The 18,712-nt window shown below is 30.3% G+C and overlaps 1 protein-coding gene across 1 annotated transcript in view; it reads right to left on the reverse strand.

Moving 5' to 3' along the window:
- Window positions 1-201: 201 nt before the first annotated feature.
- The window catches only part of LOC124885792, a 44,445-nt gene continuing 25,934 nt past the window's right edge, over window positions 202-18,712 (reverse strand). The window contains exons 2-6 of the mRNA XM_047394039.1: window positions 2,827-3,018; window positions 1,633-2,183; window positions 1,437-1,509; window positions 929-1,319; window positions 202-594 (exon numbers count right to left, since the gene is read on the reverse strand). Coding sequence (XP_047249995.1) covers window positions 202-594; window positions 929-1,319; window positions 1,437-1,509; window positions 1,633-2,183; window positions 2,827-3,018 — 1,600 coding nt within the window. The remainder of the gene's footprint in view (window positions 595-928; window positions 1,320-1,436; window positions 1,510-1,632; window positions 2,184-2,826; window positions 3,019-18,712) is intronic.

The raw sequence follows: 18,712 nt of genomic DNA on the forward strand, positions 1-18,712 counted from the left end.
AGATTAAACAGTACTATGTATCACTTTATAATTTCATTTAGGAAATGAATCACTAGATTTTCTCATTAACTCTTAACATACTGCATAAGACAATAGTACTAATGAATTATAAATGATAATCTTAAAAACACATATCTTTTCCAACTGTAAAGAAATATATCAAGCAATGAATTTTTGAGTAATTAACTCAAATTATTGAATTCAAAACTTTGAACTAAGTAAACATGTCTGATTAAACTTTAAAGACAAAATGTCACATCTTTTTTGGAAAGTAGTTGCAAGTACGTCTGCTATAGCCTTCATACCCACACTTGCCACAACGATTTGATGTTGATGAAAACTTTTTACTACTTTTCTTTTTCTACCTTTCTTGGGTCTTCCTGGTGGGCGTTTATATTTTGGAGGCAAAACCATATCTTCTAACACCTCCGGTAGTACATTCCAGTCTCGTTTATCAGGCATTGGACAAAGCGGCATTTCATAAGTCTTCACCAATGTCTCCTTCTTGTAGTAATCTGAGCAGTATGGCTTCATTTCCTTTACATGTTTGCTTTTCAAAATAGCAATAGCGTGCGCGCATGGTATCTCATCAAGCTGAAATCTACCACAGTTGCAAGTTCTATTATCCAACTGAACAATGTATTTTCTTCCTTCTTCATACACACCGTGCATTTAGTTAGTTGATTTCCTAATCTGAAAATACTATTCCATAAAGTTTTATGTAAGTCAACATAATATATGAAACATAAAAGACACAAATTAATTAAATATAAAGAACAAAATTTCAAGTGGAAGCATATTTCAACATATGTATCAAAATGATACATATGAATCCCAGATGTATCACTTTGATACATCTGTTATCAGAATGTTAAAGAAAAAAATCTGCAAACTTAGTTAAAGTATAGTGATTATTATTTTAACTTACCATCATACGTGATGACTTTGCCTCGTTCAATTGAAGAATTTGTTTAAACCAACCTCCCAATGACTTTTTAGAAAGAAAGCTAGATCGCTCTCTATTTTTGTGGTTCCACACACCAAATAAGATTCTGACCTGTTCAAGAAAATCTAAAATTGGCAGTTCACGAGCCTCAACGAGATGAGAGTTGATACATTCTGTAATGTTGGAAGTCATCATCCTCCCCCTATTTATTGGAGCATGAACTCTTGACCACTTTTCAAATCCAACATTTTCCCAATATGCCTTAAATCTATTATCAATTTTTCCCACTTTACACATAAGCTCATCAAAATCATCCAACTTGTACCCTTTAGCCATGGCAAAAAACTCGCTGGTCAGCTTGTCCTTACTCTTTCTATAATTCGTGTAAACATTATTCCAAAGATGCCAAACACAAGCAAAATGTTATATACATGGATAGACCATACTAACCGCCTTGATTATGCTTTCATGTCTATCAGAGACAACACACATATTATCGCGCTCACTGAAAGCACACTTGAATTGCTGGAAAAAACACGTCCAGGATGAATCATTCTCAGAATCTACAACCCCATATGCATACGGTAATATATGTCTTGATACATAATATCAAACAAGGATTATGTCTAAGTTATATAACAATTACCATCATTTGTAAGAAAATAATAAATCACTACGTGCAATACCTGCTCCATCAAGTGTGCTAGCTGAAACGAATGTTCCCTGATATGGTCCTCTCATGTGACTACCGTCTACTACCACAACAGGCCTACAATACCCAAATTCCCTAATAAAAGGTTGTAGTGTTACGAATAGATACATGAACTGATTAGCCGGAGACTTATGCATCCTTATATGTGAATTAAGATAAACCGAATTCAACATGTATACATAGGTAGGCATTTTCTTATATCTGTCAGTTGGTCGTCCTTTCAATATCTTTAAAGCACATTCTTTAGCCTGCCACGCCTTCATATAATCTATGTCCAAACCAAGTTCCATTTTTATATCTTCAATAATGTTGCTTGGGGTGATTATTCTTTTGTAGGTCACCAACTTTGGAGTTGTTATTCCAGCTATAAAGGCAATGGTTACATGATGTTGCTCAAACACTCTATCCATTATTGAGCAGGTGTGTTCATCGTTGAAGGTACGTATTATAAATGTATCAGTACCATGCTTACAGGACGCCTTGAATACCCAACTACATTCCAGCGATTTGCACAGTAAGACATAGCTGAAATATACGTCAAAAAAATATATCGCTAATATGAAGTTACGTTAATTTGTTTATATATGAATCACCATATACCATATGAATCACTACTTCAATCAAAAAGTGAGCCAATTAACCAATGAATAAACAGTTAATATATATCGCTAATATGAACTTAATTTGTTATTTTTTTTATTATATGAATCACTACGTTATATGAATAACCTATTTTTCTAACCTATTTATATGAATCGCCAATATAAATCACCATTTATATGAATATCCAATTATATTAATCACAAATATAAATCACCATATATATAAATATCCACTTACAATACTTATTAGTTATTTGTATCATTTATATGAATCACCAATTATATGAATCACTGCTTATTTGAAATACCACTTACATTAATAACCAACTTAAAAAATATTTATATGAATCACCTGTTATATTTATCACTAAAATTAAAAATCAGTTATATAAATCACCAGTTATATGAATCACCAGTCATATGGTGATTCATATTTGTGATTAATATAAAATAATATACAAATGTATCACTACATAAAACTAATATACAAATGTATCACTACAACTTGCAGATGTATCAAATTGCTAAATAAATCAATAATTGTCATTAAAAAATAAAAAACGAACCTCTGTTTGTCAGATCTCTCAGCTCTGAAATTGAACTTGTGCTTGATTGCATAGTTACGCATTACCGAGACAAGTGTATCTTTATTTTTATACTTTTGGTTCACCTTTACAACACTATTATAGCAATCACTTATCAGTTCTTCACTACCCACATTAACAATTGGCAGATATTCAGCGTTACTAATACAACAACTGCAAGTTCATACGGATCAACAAAATTATAACACTCAATGTCATATCATCCGCGTCAACATCATCACTGTCAATTACAATATCACTAGTTGTAATACACAATGGATACTTCCCGAATATAGATTCAGCTTTCAAAAATCTGAAGAAAAAGTTTCACAGCCATATCATTATGAATCTCCAACGCTGATGAATTGCCTTGAGCAACATATTTGGCATGAATTCTTTTCATAGATATGTTAATTTTCAATTGAGTTGATAGGACGTCCATTAAATATCGGTACAACATTTTTCATGAATTGCAATACCGTCAACCTGATAGTTATCGTATCTTGTTTCAGAAACCCATTCCCCAGAATGACGCAACAACACAGTGACGAGATCCATTGAAGAAATTCAGAAAAAAATATTGAATATCGATTTTTTTGTTTCAAAATTGAAAAACTTTGAGAATCTACTGTGGTTTGCGTCATTTGTTGAATTGGTAACAAATGGAATTGCGTTTTTAACACTTATAACAGTTTAGGCGAGATTTACGTTGTTAAAATCAGTAAAAATCCCGTGCTTCCTAAAATAATTACCTAATCTGTTACGTATGTATCACTTTTAGATATGTATCACTGTTTAACAAATGTAACACCAATTCAAAAATTTGGGATAAGATGTAATTAGCAAAATAAATGAGATTTTATGTAATATTGCTGAAACTATCAGGGATTTATGTAAGTTATCTTATATAGGACTAATTTTATTTGTGAAATTTCCTTTCAAAAGTAATCTAGATACAAAGGCAGACCTACATTGACGGTAGGGGATGCACGTGCACCCGCTAGCCTCAAGAAAAATTCTATATATATAGATTGTATATCCGTATATATATCAGGTTGTTATGTTAAATATATGTCATGCACCCCCAAGAATAATTGGTTTGGCTGACAAGATGGTTGAGCATGCTAGTTAAAGTCTCTTTTATTGCGTGATGACTCGGATTCGAAGCCCAACAAACAAAATTTCTTTATTGCTCCTTTTTTCAAATACACTATTTGCTTGTTGTTTTCTATGTTTGGAATTTTAAGTGCAAATACACACACATATATAATCATTTTCTTAAAAAAATCCTACTTAGTAATTATTTATTTTACATCTTTTTTTTTTATGTATTGTAAATATTATTGACGTTTTTCATTTTATTTCAAAATATAAGCTTCCCTCCAACTTCAAATGTGGATGTTCTCCTTATCTTATACTGTGTAATGTTTATTTATTTTTATTTTTTTATCATTGACTTATTTTTTATTTAAAAATTAGCAATTTAAAGTTTGAGATATGCTTAAACCAAACGTTTCCCGTACATCTAGCAAACAAATCTCCCGAATTTCATATTTTTCAAAAACTTTCTATCATTGTTTAAAATATAAAAGTGCATTGAATTCAAGTATGGTAGATAACACACTTTTGTCATATTAAATCTAATTAATAATATTAAAAGTTTGCTTATAAAATACTATAATTAATAAGCTTTCAAAGAACTGTATGTCGAATTTTGGCACTATTAATTATTATGTTTAAATATAGATACACGTCAAGTTCAAATCTTGAGTTCGCCTCTGTCTAGACAAAACAATAACTTCTATCAAAAGGTCCTTTACAAAACTTAAATTTTCAAATACTAAACCAAAAATCACATTATCATCTATATTTTGGTTTTAATCAAATAATTGGGAAAATATATCATCAAATGATCGTGGCTCAGCATTGATGTGTTTTGTACACAAGGAGTGCAAATATATTAAGTGTTCCTTGTTAATTTTTACATTAGCTCTTGGAGAATTTAGTTATAATTTTTTTAAAAAAGGAAATAGTGATTTGCATAATGTTATTATATCATGCTTTAAGTTTGAGTCATTATAGGTCAAGTCTCATAAACATCAATTGAGTATGTAGAAACTGGGAATGAAGCACCCGGCAATGAATTTTGGTAATGAAACACGCACCTTAAACAGTGGCGGAGCCACATTATGAACCCCTTTCAATGGAAAATTATGTTATTTATATATGGTTAAAACTATGTTTTATGTAAATATAGTTGATGTTGAACCCCCTTCGAATAGTTAGTGTGCTTACTCTTTTCGATTTTAAACCCCTAGTAGAAATTCTGGCTCCGCCACTGACCTTAAATTGGCGAATGTATCCTCATATCATTAAATCACTTCAGAAATAATTTCATCCATAAAATTACCTGAAGCGTTATCATCATTGTCTCATTCTTAATTTCTTGAACATGTTGTTTTTGCGCTATTGTTGATCTGCCTTACTCCCTCATTTGTTCCTACATTGCTTTTTGCACTTCTATATTTTCATTTCATAAGACATGATATTACGAGAAAAATTCACTCCCATAAATTATTTTTGAATGGTATATATCTAAATAATTTAAAAAAAAAAAAAACAATTAGACTTAAAACAACTGGAAATGCATAGTTGCACAATTATGTAATCTCAAGTCTTAGTAGATAAGATATCTTACTTTTAAAGTCAAACGTTATTACTATAGCCAATAAAGAAGTAGTTTTTCAGGTCATCATCAAAAGCAATGCTGGCAATTTATCAACAGGAAAAGAATCCCAATAATTTCTTAAAACTTACATTATAAAGAAGAATACATATACAATAATCAATTGTCTATTGATACTCACAATCCCAATATCTTAGGTTCAAACATATGACATAAAATAATCAATCTAAACTAATCTGTGTAGTGAAACGCTAAGTATGTGTAGTGAAACGTTAAGTATTCATTTGGTAAATAGGCAAGCTTGTTGATTAAGTCATGAAGTCATTCAAGGTTTCAAGACTCACATATGCACAAAGTAATAACGGTAACGGATAAGTATATTTTGGTGTCTATTTTAGCTATTTTGAAGGAAGACAACAGTTAGGGTACACATACTACAGTAACCTTACTTTATTATTACAGTTAATGGCTATTATTTTACAATGATTTATATAAATGCATAGGATTAATGCATTCCTCCTTAATTGAGTAATCCATTAACGGTTTGACACAATAGAATAAGCTAAGTAGGAATACAAAAGAATTGAGTAAAGATTCGACCGTTTCATATATTTTAGTACATGGTGATTATGATAAGATAATTGAGTTTTTTGTCATAGAATATGCTACATAACTTTTTCAAAGCCTAATTTTACAATGCTATAATATATATTAAGTTATAATTGTTATCGTATAATAAATGATCACTAAATTAGTGATAATGATTTTTGAACTTTTTAGATTGAAAAAGAGATTATAATTAGCACAAACACAATATCAACCAACTTGACTATATCATTTAACAGAAGAGTTACAAACAACTGAATGCGTCCCCCTCCTAAGCCTATTTTTGTATCAATTAAGCCTAGCTTTGTATCAATTACGTGAATCCATGCATGTAATGTTTCAGCAACCCAATTCCTTTTATAATTTTCTTCAATTGCACATATGAAGATTATATACCATTATCAAGATAGTGTGGCACTTTAGCCTTCAATTGCTTATCAAACTATTAAGTGACTTCCATACCATCTCTTTTAGTACTCTGCAAAATGTAACCAATCAATTGAGACAATTTCAGAATGGTGGTGTAGGCAATAAGAATTCTCTATATGCATTGCACTATATTTATATCTGTTTCTCTCCAATTTTAAGCTTAAGCTATACAAATATTTCAAGTAAAATTTTAAGTACATGTATACGATTTCGAATGTTAAGTTTGTAAAAAGGGTAAGATACTTATCATCCGGCAGATGGCTAAATCAACTTATACTGATGGGGGAGGTAATAGATATAGACATGACTTAAATAGGAGTGAAAGAGAGCAGTCTCAACTTTTTTGTTCTTCCAAAGTGGTGCAGCAGGTTATGAGAGGCCTCTTAATATTTGGTTCTGCAAAAGAAAAAATATACAAAATATAATCAATGGAAGAAGTAGAGAAATCTTGAACCTCTTAATACACTTTGGTTCTCCTGTGTTGATTTATATATATTGGCGAATCTAATAAAATGCACTCTTTATTAGGTTAGAGCAAATGACGGTAGGGAACGTTAGAAAAGAAAATTGGCCTAACCGTGTTTCGTTACTTATTAATATAGTCTGTATATTAATTAGTAAATAATTAATAAAATGAAATAAAAAAAGGTTAAAAATTAAATAAATAAATAAATTATGAATGGTGGCATTAGAAGTATACCACATCAGCATATTTCTAAGTCTTCTAGTTTAGGTGTACGCGTCTCATGCGTGTACCTCACTTTGTCTTTAATGAATGTAAATGTTATACTTACCACAATATCTGTTAAAGAATAAAAATAAATGCAATAATTAAATTCAATATCTTTTGAACATGTAAAGATGGAGAATTTATTTAATTGTCATATAGTAATTGTAAATACCTAAGATGCAAATAATATAGGTGAAATTCATTGATAGCCCCCTTAAATTACAATTGGTGTCTTCAATAAGCCCATGATTAGTACTTGATAATCTAAAAAGTTGAGGAATTTGACTTAGTTTCATCCTAAAAGTGTGATATTTGACCGGCAAATTTCATGCCACTTCAATCCCTCTTCTTGATCAATAGTGAGTATATTTTTTTTCCATGTTCTTTCTATGCAATTCAACCATAATTTCAAAATTTAATTTATAACATGAATTCAAAGAAACAATAAAAATAGTATTATAGAAAAAATAGTCATAATATTTAATATAGTTTGAGATCTACATATTAACAACAAAACATAAAATAACTCAATTCTAACATATATCTCACTTCCGTATTTTTTGAATTACTGGTCTCTGATACCATTTGTAGGGGGTGCGGATATTTAATAGATCTAATAGATTTATTATGTTTCTAGTTAATCTATTTTTATTTGTGCGTGGATATTTCTTAAATGTTGTTTCAATATCTTTTAATGATTTACTTTTTTCATACGATATATTCATTAATTATTTTATCCTGTAGTAATTGCAGAGTTACAAATTTCTGTATAATAATTTATCCTATCTGTACTGTAATGTATATCTAATTCTAGATTTTCAATGTTATTTATTATCTTGTGTTGTTCTTCTCGTAGTGAGTTTTTTAAATTATATAAACTATCACATGTACTTTTTTCTAAATTTTCTAAGGTTTTTTCTATCCATATTAATTTTTCTTTTAGGTTTTCCATTATTTTTCTAATTCGATTTCTATAATCAATTACCATCCTACTTTTTCCTCTTTTTTGTTCACTATATTTATTTACTATAAATGCTGGACTATTATGTTTACTATTACTTTTTTGTATATATTGTTTTTCTAATAATTCATCTATGTGCATTTTAAATTCTTTTAAATCATCAAAATTATATGTTAATGATTTTTGGGTTATTATGCTATTTTTATCTATTAATTCAATTCTTATAGTAGTTTTATGTTTTTCCCATCCTTTTAATGGATCTTCACTATATAATTGTTCTAATTTTTTCTGAATTATTTCTATTTTATTTATTGAAAATATAGTTATTTCTGTTTTATTTATCGAAAATACTACTAGTTCTATTGTATCTTCAGTATTTTTTATATTTTCTAACTTTTGTGTAATTTTTTCGCTTCCTTTTATCCAATCAGTTTTCTTTCTTATTTTATTATTAACTCTTTTTGCTCTTACTTTTTGTTTACATGGTGTTGTAAACCACCAGTCTGTTTTGGTTATTATATGTGGGTATAATTTATCTAAGAATGGCATTCCTAAAAGTATATCTTTTGATGTTAATTCATAATTATAAATTTCTTCGATTGTTAATATCTTATCCCATACTTGTATTTTTACATTCCTAGCTTTATAAGTAATTAAGCTTCCTTCATTATTAAATCCTTTAACTATTATTGGTGTTTTTAATTTATCCCATTTACTTTCTGGTAAGCAATTATATCTACATAAATTAGCTTCTGCTCCTGTATCTATCATAGGCGTATAATATCTACTGTAATATCCTTCTACTACTATCTTCATTAATACATATATCTTCATTTCATGTTAAGGCTCTTTTTAAGAATAACTTTTCTTGGTTATATGTTAAGGTTAATTGTGTATGTTCTATATTATATGGTTTGACTTGTTCTAACCATTTTATTCCTAATATTATATCTGCTTTTTCCATTTCTTCCTTTACTTCGAATTCTATTTTTATTTTTCTAACTCCTATTATTATTTCTTTTTCTGCTATATTTTTATTATTTATTAAACTTCTTGGTAGATCTGGGCATATATCATTGTCGGTCTTTATTTCTTCATTTTTTACTAGATATTTTGCTATATAATTTTCTTCTTGTCCTGTATTTAAAAGTATTAGATATTCTTTTTCATTTATTTTTCCTGTTATGTAATATTGGTTTAAATTACTTATTGAATTTGTTTCATAACTTGTTCTTTTTGATGAGCTTGATGATTCTGTTTTTTCATTAGCTATTCTTTTCGTTGTACTTATTCTATCATTTACTATTTGTTTTGGTATCCATTTATCATATTCATTATATTTTTTAAACTTATTCTTATAATATATAGGTTTTCTTATTTCTGTTGTTTTAGGTATTATATTTTCATTTTCTTTTTTATCAAGAGTATTTATTTCCGTGTGGGTATTTTCTAAGTTTTCCTCATTAATTTCTTTTTGTTCTTCATTGATTTCTAAATTTTTTGTATTTGTTAATATTTCTGTATATGTTTCACTATCTTTGGACTCATAATTATCTGTCTCTTCAATATCTATATTATTTATTTCTAATTCTTCGTTTTTTATTTCTAATTTTTCCTTAAATTGATTTTTCTCATTCAGTAATTTCTGTTCTCTATCTTTTTCTTCTTTTTCTTTTTGTCTTTGTTCATACAACTCTTTTAATATTTGTAGTTCTTTTTCTAATTCAGCAATCCTACTATTTTTAGTTTCTTCTATTTTTCGTATTTCTTCCATAGTTTGTTGTTTTATTTTTTCTATTTCCTTTTTCCTATCTATCTCTTCATTTTCTTTTTCTATTCTTACCATTGCTGTCAATTTATCTTCTAATTTTAATTCTTCTTTTTCTAACATTAGATATAAATGTTCACCTATTTTCTTATATCTTCGTCCTAGATTAGAAAATACTATTTTTATTTTTGATCCTTCGTAATTTTCATATATTTTTTCATCTATTATAAATTCTTCTTTATTCATTTTATTGTGAATAGTTCATGTTGATATATATATTCTAAACTATCTATTTGTGTTTCCAATTTTGATATTTCATCTTTTTGTGTATCTATTGAATTTTTACTAACTCCGGCAAATATATTATAATGTAGTCTTTTTATTCTTATTTTTAATTCTTTACGTTTTTCAGAGATAATTTGTTTTAATTCTTTGTATTGTTGTACTTTATTCATTTTAAATTATATTTATAATATCTTGGTGAATATCTAAATCTAATTTTATCATAATTAGGTAGTATGTGTTTCATTCTTCTAGATTTTAAATGGATTATTAGTTTTGATTCAATACTAGATATTAGTGTAATTAAGTAGGTTAATCTTTGTGGGTTTTCTTTTGTTTTATTTAGACTTACATATTCTGAATAATTACTAATTAAAGATTCTTTAATTTTTCTAAAAGCTTTTCTATTTTTAAATGGTCTTCGCAGAATTAATTTAATAATTTATAGTAAAAATAACTCAATTCTAATAATTTATAGTAAAAATAACTCAATTCTAACATATATCTCACTTCCGTATTTTTTGAATTACTGAGCTCTGATACCATTTGTAGGGGGTGCGGATATTTAATAGATCTAATAGATTTATTAGGTTTCTAGTTAATCTATTTTTATTTGTGCGTGGATATTTCTTAAATTTTATTTCAATATCTTTTAATGATTTACTTTTTTCGTACGATATATTCATTAATTATTTTATCCTGTAGTAATTGCAGAGTTACAAATTTCTGTATAATAATTTATCCTATCTGTACTGTAATGTATATCTAATTCTAGATTTTCAATGTTATTTATTATCTTGTGTTGTTCTTCTCGTAGTGAGTTTTTTAAATTATATAAACTATCACATGTACTTTTTTCTAAATTTTCTAAGGTTTTTTCTATCCATATTAATTTTTCTTTTAGGTTTTTCATTATTTTTCTAATTCGGTTTCTATAATTAATTTCATTATTTAGATTTTCTTGATTTTCTCTAGTCTTTCTAATATATTCTAACATCTCTTAATCTGAATAATATCCTTCTGGGTAAATTTCTTCGTATAACTGTTCTAGCCAATTTATAGTTTCAATTTCGTAGTCTATTACTTTATCTAATATTATTTTCTTAATATCTATAATTTCTATGTTTTTAAGTATATATAAGATTAAAACTTTAAGATAATCTAAATGATCTATCTTTTAAAATTGATTTTATTATAATATTTTGTAGTTGTTTGTTTTAGCCTTAGTAGTTTTTGCATATTTTTATTAAGAAATTCTATGTATTTTATATCTTTATTTTCCATGTATTTGTCTATATTTATTTTTATCTGTTTTTCTAGTAACTGTATGTTTCTTATATCTTTTTCTAAAAATTTTATGTAACTTATCATCGTAAGTATTTGTAAGAGTAGTTAGGTAGATATGGTATATAATTTACTCTAGTTATGTAATATTTACCAAAAGCTTTTTCTAATATGATTTTTCTTATATCTGCTATTTTTATATCTCTAAGTGCATACAAAATAAGTATTTTGAATTTATCTACCATCACATCAGATAAATAATCATTCATTTTCATAAAATTGCTTTTTTCAAAATATTCCCTTCAACCATGTACATAACAAAATATGGTCATCTTAGCTTACTATATACTAGATTATTCTTAAATAATATGTTCTTTGGTCACTATTAACATGGTAATCCGGATACTTTTTTCCTTAAACAGCGCCTCTACTCTGGTTACTCCCCGCCACGGCTTCTTGCCTCATTGGTTTCACCTTTAGGATGGCATAGTCCTTAGGGATCTTTCTCCGTTTCCTCTTTGTTAATAAACTTCCTAACATATTATTCTTCGAATAATTCTACTATAAAGTAACTAATATGAATTTATTTTATCATATCATGATTGTTGAGAATTATGAATTTAGCTATTCATAATCATAAATAAATATACCTGTTCAGGTAGTTTTGATATTTCTGAGTTTTGTTCCTCCATAGCTTTTTCCATTGAAATATGTCTATTCAATTAACTGAGTAAAATATTTGTTGTGGAGTGGAGAGAATCTTTGCTTCAACGTATGAAGGCTTGCCTTTGCAATGCCTTCTACTTTCTTTATTTATAGAACGAAAAGTAACTTTACAATCAAACTTTACACACGTTTTTTAAAATTGTAAAACTAAAAGCTAAAAAGTCAACAAAAGGGGCTAGGCTACTAACTAGCCTACTAGCCTTTAATTTCCTACAAGTTTACATCTTTACGTAAAAGTCTATTTGTACAATAATTCAATCAATAGTTAAGACTTTGTACAATAATTCAGACTTTGTACAATAATTCAACAGTATCTTGTCTCCGTTGATTTTGTCGTATCTGCTATATCGCCATTATTGCTTCTTATCTTATCTTTCCAGTTGGCATCTTGTCTTCTTTTATTCTAGATGTACTTCTGGAATAATATTATCTTCTTCATTACACCTTGAACATTGGTGATCTGGATATTTGTGTCTAATTATTTTATAATATCTTGTCAGTAGTCCGTCTGAAATAAATCCTTTTTTAATTGCTCTTGCGGTAGATTGTTTTTTGGGTTGAGTGGTGTCATTATCCATTGTCTGACGTCTTCCATATCTGCTTGTCGTAGCTCTTTTAAATTTGAGTAAATCATTTGATGATCTCTCGAATAATAGCTCCATATTGGGTTTCCATTAGTATAATTATTTGCTAGTTCTTGAATGATCGTAGCTAGTCCAATAAGTCGTTTATTTGCGTAGAAGTCCGGTATCTCAATTCTGGGTATCTCCGGTTGCTACGTAATATCTTCTGGTATAATCATATCTCTAGTTAATCCTATCTTTACAACTTGTATAACTGGTTTTATTTCGTCATATAATATCTCTGCCGGTGCAGTATAACACTTTATATAAAATAAATTTCCTTTTGTTATCCTTTTGTAGGTGGTGAATATCTTGTATAATTCTTCCATAGCTGTTAATTCTTCTCCGTCTTGGGTATATATGGTGTTTAATAGTCCATAGTCAAAACAGGTTTTAACTAGGCTTGGGTTAGTTTTGGGTAGTGCAATTAGTTTGTTATATCCTTGTAATTTTTGGGTTATATAGTTGGTATTTGGTTCTTTGATGTTTGTAGCTCTGGGGTTATGGTTTAGAAAGGTTTGTACTCTGTATATATTTTCTATGTATTTTTGGGCGGTGTAGTTGTATACTTTTTTGTTAGGCTATCTCGGTATGTGCTAACTTGTGGGGGTATGAATAAGTGGTCTTTTTGTGTTTTTGGTGTAAATGGTTTTTCAAATATTTTATTCATATTTATATTCTGGTATCTTGGTCGATTAACTCCTTTGCTTGTACCTGCAGAAGTAGATTGATAAATGTTATGGGTTTTATGGAGTGTCCCAACGTCTCCTTCTAGCTCTGGAACTTTAATGTCTTCCGATCGACATAGCTCTGCACACTGCTGAGTTAGCTGATTTGTAGCTATAGACTTCAGTTTATCTTCATTAGTCTTTAGCTTTTCTATCTCATTACCCATACTGTCCACTTTCATTGAAAGCGTAGTTAGGGTGTTAAGTATTTTAAGCTTTGGTTCTATAAATTTGACAATGTGTAGTCATACACTGGCAAAGCAACACTTATAATTTTTTACCATTGTATCTAACATCGCTCACAACAATGACTGGACTATCATGAACTTCTGATTCTTGAAGCTGACAAAAGGAGAAAGCAGTAGTGAAAGACACCATATATAATTTGAGTTGAAAAATATTCAAATTCACTGCAGGTTGACAAAATTCATGGTGACTAAAATTTAATTGAATTCAGTATTATCATATATTTTATTCTTATCATATATTTTAGTACTCTTTAATTAATAATTATAGAAAAAAAGGTGAAAAGATAATTTTGTGTTTGATTAGAGTATTAGATGGCATTCAATTCTAGACCATTCAAAATTACACAGTGCGGTATAGGTGTATTATCTCTATTCTATTTCATGTAGGATCTGTTCTAAATGAAAAGTCTACACTTTGAAATCAAATACATCGGCAAATAGATATGAATAAGATCTCAAGCAATGGTCTCTCGGTGTTGGCATTGTTTTTCAAAAGATATGAATAATGTCTCAAGCAATGGTCTCTCAGTGTTTGCATTATTTTTCAAAGATTCTTATATCTCTCTCTATTTATATGCAAAGTCAAGTTTCGAGCCTCTTCACTTTTATAAACCAAACTTTTCCATTCTAAGCCATCTAAGCAACTCCTATGATTTGCTAATGCTGCACCTAGCCCAGTAACAACATCATGGCTGTAATTTACACTTCTTATCATCACCAGGGATGACTAACCTTGCTAGTCTTAGCTCAATGTCTTCATAAAGTTTTACACACTCGTCACTTGTTGCAAAATTATTTAGAGAACCATATTGGTCCACCAATGTTTTGTTAAGTCTTCCTTTTAGATCCTTAGCCTACTTTATGGCACGTAACACCTCATACCTTGCTCTTTCAACCACATCATTATTAATAAAATCTTGGTTGCTAGTGACAACATTATTGTTAGCAACAATATAATACTAAATGTAAATAATGGAAAAGAAATATGAACTTGAATAAGAGTCTTCCGTCTCCAATATATATATCACATAGCTTAAGTTTTGAGTTTAGGATGTTGTTTCTTTTGTTGCATTACTTGGTTTATCTTGTATATGGTATTATTGGATGTGTTGATTATATTGTATCTTGTCCTTTTGCTATTTCTTGTATAGATTATTTTATTTTGACTCGGGGGTCTATCAGAAACAACATTTCTATCTCACATCTTAGGTAGTGATATGGACTGCGTACACTTACCTCCGCCCCCTCTATCCCAGATCCACTTGGTGGAAATATACCGGGTATGTTATTGTTATTGTTGTTGATAGCTTAAGTTTTATTTCAGTAAAACAAAAATAATTCGTAGCCAATACAAAAAAAAAAAAGAAAAAGATATGCATACCATTTTCACTCTATAAAAATAATCTTGAGAGCATGTAACTGTTATCAATAAAGAATTAATCAACAAATCGATTCTATAATCAATACGTCGTGATGACAAATTGATCAATATATAGTCACAAAAATTTCATACAAAAGATGTTCAGGTGTTTCTTATAGAATCATATGCAACCCTTAGAACATACTAAAAAAAAGAATAAAAGATCAAAAAAAGAAAACAACATAACAAATCGATTCTATAATCAATATGTTGTGATGACATATCAATATATAGTCACGAAAATTTCATACAAAAGATGTTCAAGAATTTCTTATAGAATAATAATCAATGTCACACCCCTTTTCTCAACTCCAAAAAATGATTATAATTTAGTGTTCGAAAGGGTTTTATTATTTAAGTGACAAGAAATGCAAATTTATTTTGGAAAAAGGATTATTAACATTTTTATTCAGAGTCGCCACTTGGCATATCTAGTGTGCCAAGTCACCATTAGAAAATCCTTTTTAAAAACCATTTGACTCTTTAAACTGGTTTACGAACAGAGATTTCAGCTAAGAAATTCTGTTGACCGAGGGGAAGGTGTTAGGCACCTCTCGATCCCGTGGTTCAACCACGGTCGCTTGGTAGATTATATCGACTATTTTTTGGCACTAAGAAATGTATAAACCGCACAAAAAAAAGCACGCAAAATAATCAAAAAAAACAAAACAATCCATAATGTAAAGTCCAGTCCAATTATTACAACCCGAAATAAAAAGGGACTGAAAGTAAACCTACGCTAATCCTAAACTAATGCTCTACCTGACGCCTCGGGCCTTCACCACGAACGTCCTCCGGGTACATGATATCTCGGGGATTCCCCGGTGAATAAATATATACAGATACTTCGGGGAATTCCCCGGCCAAATTAATACAATAGATGTCAATGTATAAATCAAAACCATTCCACAAACATTTCACCATTCAACAATCACAAATCCTAAATATTGCCTACCCGACCTACCTTTGCATAAACCAATCGGCATATCATGATACTACCAAGTTCAATTAACGTTCATTTCAAGTTAAACACACAATGAAATCAATCTAATCCAAATCACCAATTATATCAAATTTTTAATTCTCACCCCCAAATCCATTTTTAACCACATGATTAGTGCATGCTTCGATTTTCCAATCACATTTCATAATCCGAAGCCAATATCAAACACAAACAAACAATGAAGATTCAAACCAAACACACAACAAATAAATCATCCACACCCATAACATCAATAAAGAATCAAGATAAAGTAAAGATCGGTAGAAGAAATGAACCTCAATGAAACTAGTCCTTGTCGATAATAAAGAAATCTGAGACCGAAATCCTCAAATCAGAGAGCCCCACAACGAACAAACCCAATCAGTGTCCCAAAATTTCCAACCGAACAGATTTCAACCAAGAATAAGACCTCAAAGTGAAAACCAAATCATGAATATTGAACGGGTTAGTCACGAAAACCACCCCAAACGTAATATCGAATAGATTGACAGCCAGAATTGGTGTTTTCGGTGAGGATTAAACCAGAATCAAGGTCAGGAACAATGGTTTGACACGGATTTGGATGGAACAGAGGGCTGGTCATCGTATTTTCGCTACACCGGAGCTCCGGTGAGCTCGGTATTGATGACAAATCAAAGAAAAAGCATATGGCTAAGACTGAAATTCGAGCCGACAGTGTTTGAATCCGTCGAACAGCAGTAGTATCCGATGAGTTTTAACGTAAAAACTGGAAAAAAGAACTGATTATCGGCTTAAATTTGGATCATCTTAAGGTTGGGGTCGCTGTTTCACGTCGCCAGAGATCCGGAGATCTCAGAAAACAGCGAGGACCATGAAGGCAGATCTAATTTAGGCCATACTCAGGCAAAATTCGCCGGAACAGTACCCCTTTCCGTTTCTCTCCTTCATTCTCAGATCGTCTCTTTCGAATCTCTCCGCATGTGTGATTCTTGTGATGGTGTGTTTCTCCAGTTTGAATGGATGAAGGTGTCTATATTGTTGTGGGAAGAAATCGTGAATCATGAAGAAGAAAAAAAAAAGGGAATCCCCCTTTTTTTTATCAATCCCTCCCCCCCCTCCTCCCACTGAATATATCCCTTTGTGTGTGTATATATGAGGTGAAGGTGGGGTAGTGGTGAGGTAGGTGGGGTCACATGGGGTAGGGGGTAGGGTTTGATGGGGTTTTTGATTGGATGGATTGTTAGGATAGCGTAGGTAGGTGTTGTTTTTTAATTGGAGGGATAAGCGTTAGGTGTCTATTTTTGTTTGGATAGGTTGCTAGGATAAGACAAAATTAGTTAGAGGATTGTTATTTTTGTCATTTTGTGGAGGGATTATCACACGGGTGAGGGTACACGGTAGGATAAAATAAAATGGGTAAAAGTGAATAAAATTGAACTTTAAGAGGATGAAATCACGTGTCTACATCATATGCCCCCTTTGGATGTAAACACATGGTGTTTTCATACAAAGCAGTAGACAACGAGGCGAAATTTTGTCCTGACCTTTATTTAAAAGCACGGAGCAAGAGGAAGGAGGAAAACCAGGTCTTGACTTAGGACATCCTACCCACCCTAGTTATGAGGGGATCAAGTGACGAGTATCTCAAAGGATTGGAAGGAGGTGGACTATACCGAGTTGGAGAGTCGAGTGAGGTTCCATCGAGGTTCCGGTCCGCGGCTCTGTCATTACATCAAAAATGAAAATTACAAGTTCAAACATAAATAAAATTACAAAAAGTCCTATCTATACAACTTCTGTTGGCTCTTGACTTGACTTTTATCACCCTATTCTTCAGGCGGGCTCCTGACTTGCAATTTCTTTCAACTTGTTGCTTGGCTTTCAATTGCTTCGCTTATGCTTGACTTTTCGCTTCTTTACCCTATTCTCCAGGCGGCCTCCTGACTTACTATTCCATCCCTTTGTTGCTTGACTTTTCATTTCTTCACTCTGTTCTCCAGGCGGACTCCTGAAACCCAAAATTAAAACTAGAACGAAAATTATCCCAAAAAAGAATTATAATAAAATAGTATTTCATTTTTGAAAGCGTTGTCCCATTTTTCAAGAGGGTCCTGAACATAAGGTAAAATCCCATTTTTCAGGAGGGTCTTGAACATAAAGTAGAATCCTATTTTTCAGGAGGGTCCTGAACAGAAAATAAAATCCCATTTTTCAGGAGGATCCTGAACAGAAAATACAATCCCATCTTTCAGGAGGGTCCTGAACAGAAAATAAAATTCCATTTTTCAGGAGGGTCCTGAACATAAAGTAAAATCCCATTTTTTAGGAGGGTCCTGAACATAAAGTAAAATCCCTTTTTTCAGGAGGGTCCTGATCATAAAGTAAAATCTCATTTTTTAGGAGGGTCCTGAAC

This window comes from Capsicum annuum, chromosome 7 (genome assembly GCF_002878395.1).
Source record: "Capsicum annuum cultivar UCD-10X-F1 chromosome 7, UCD10Xv1.1, whole genome shotgun sequence".
Classification (NCBI taxonomy): domain Eukaryota; kingdom Viridiplantae; phylum Streptophyta; class Magnoliopsida; order Solanales; family Solanaceae; genus Capsicum; species Capsicum annuum.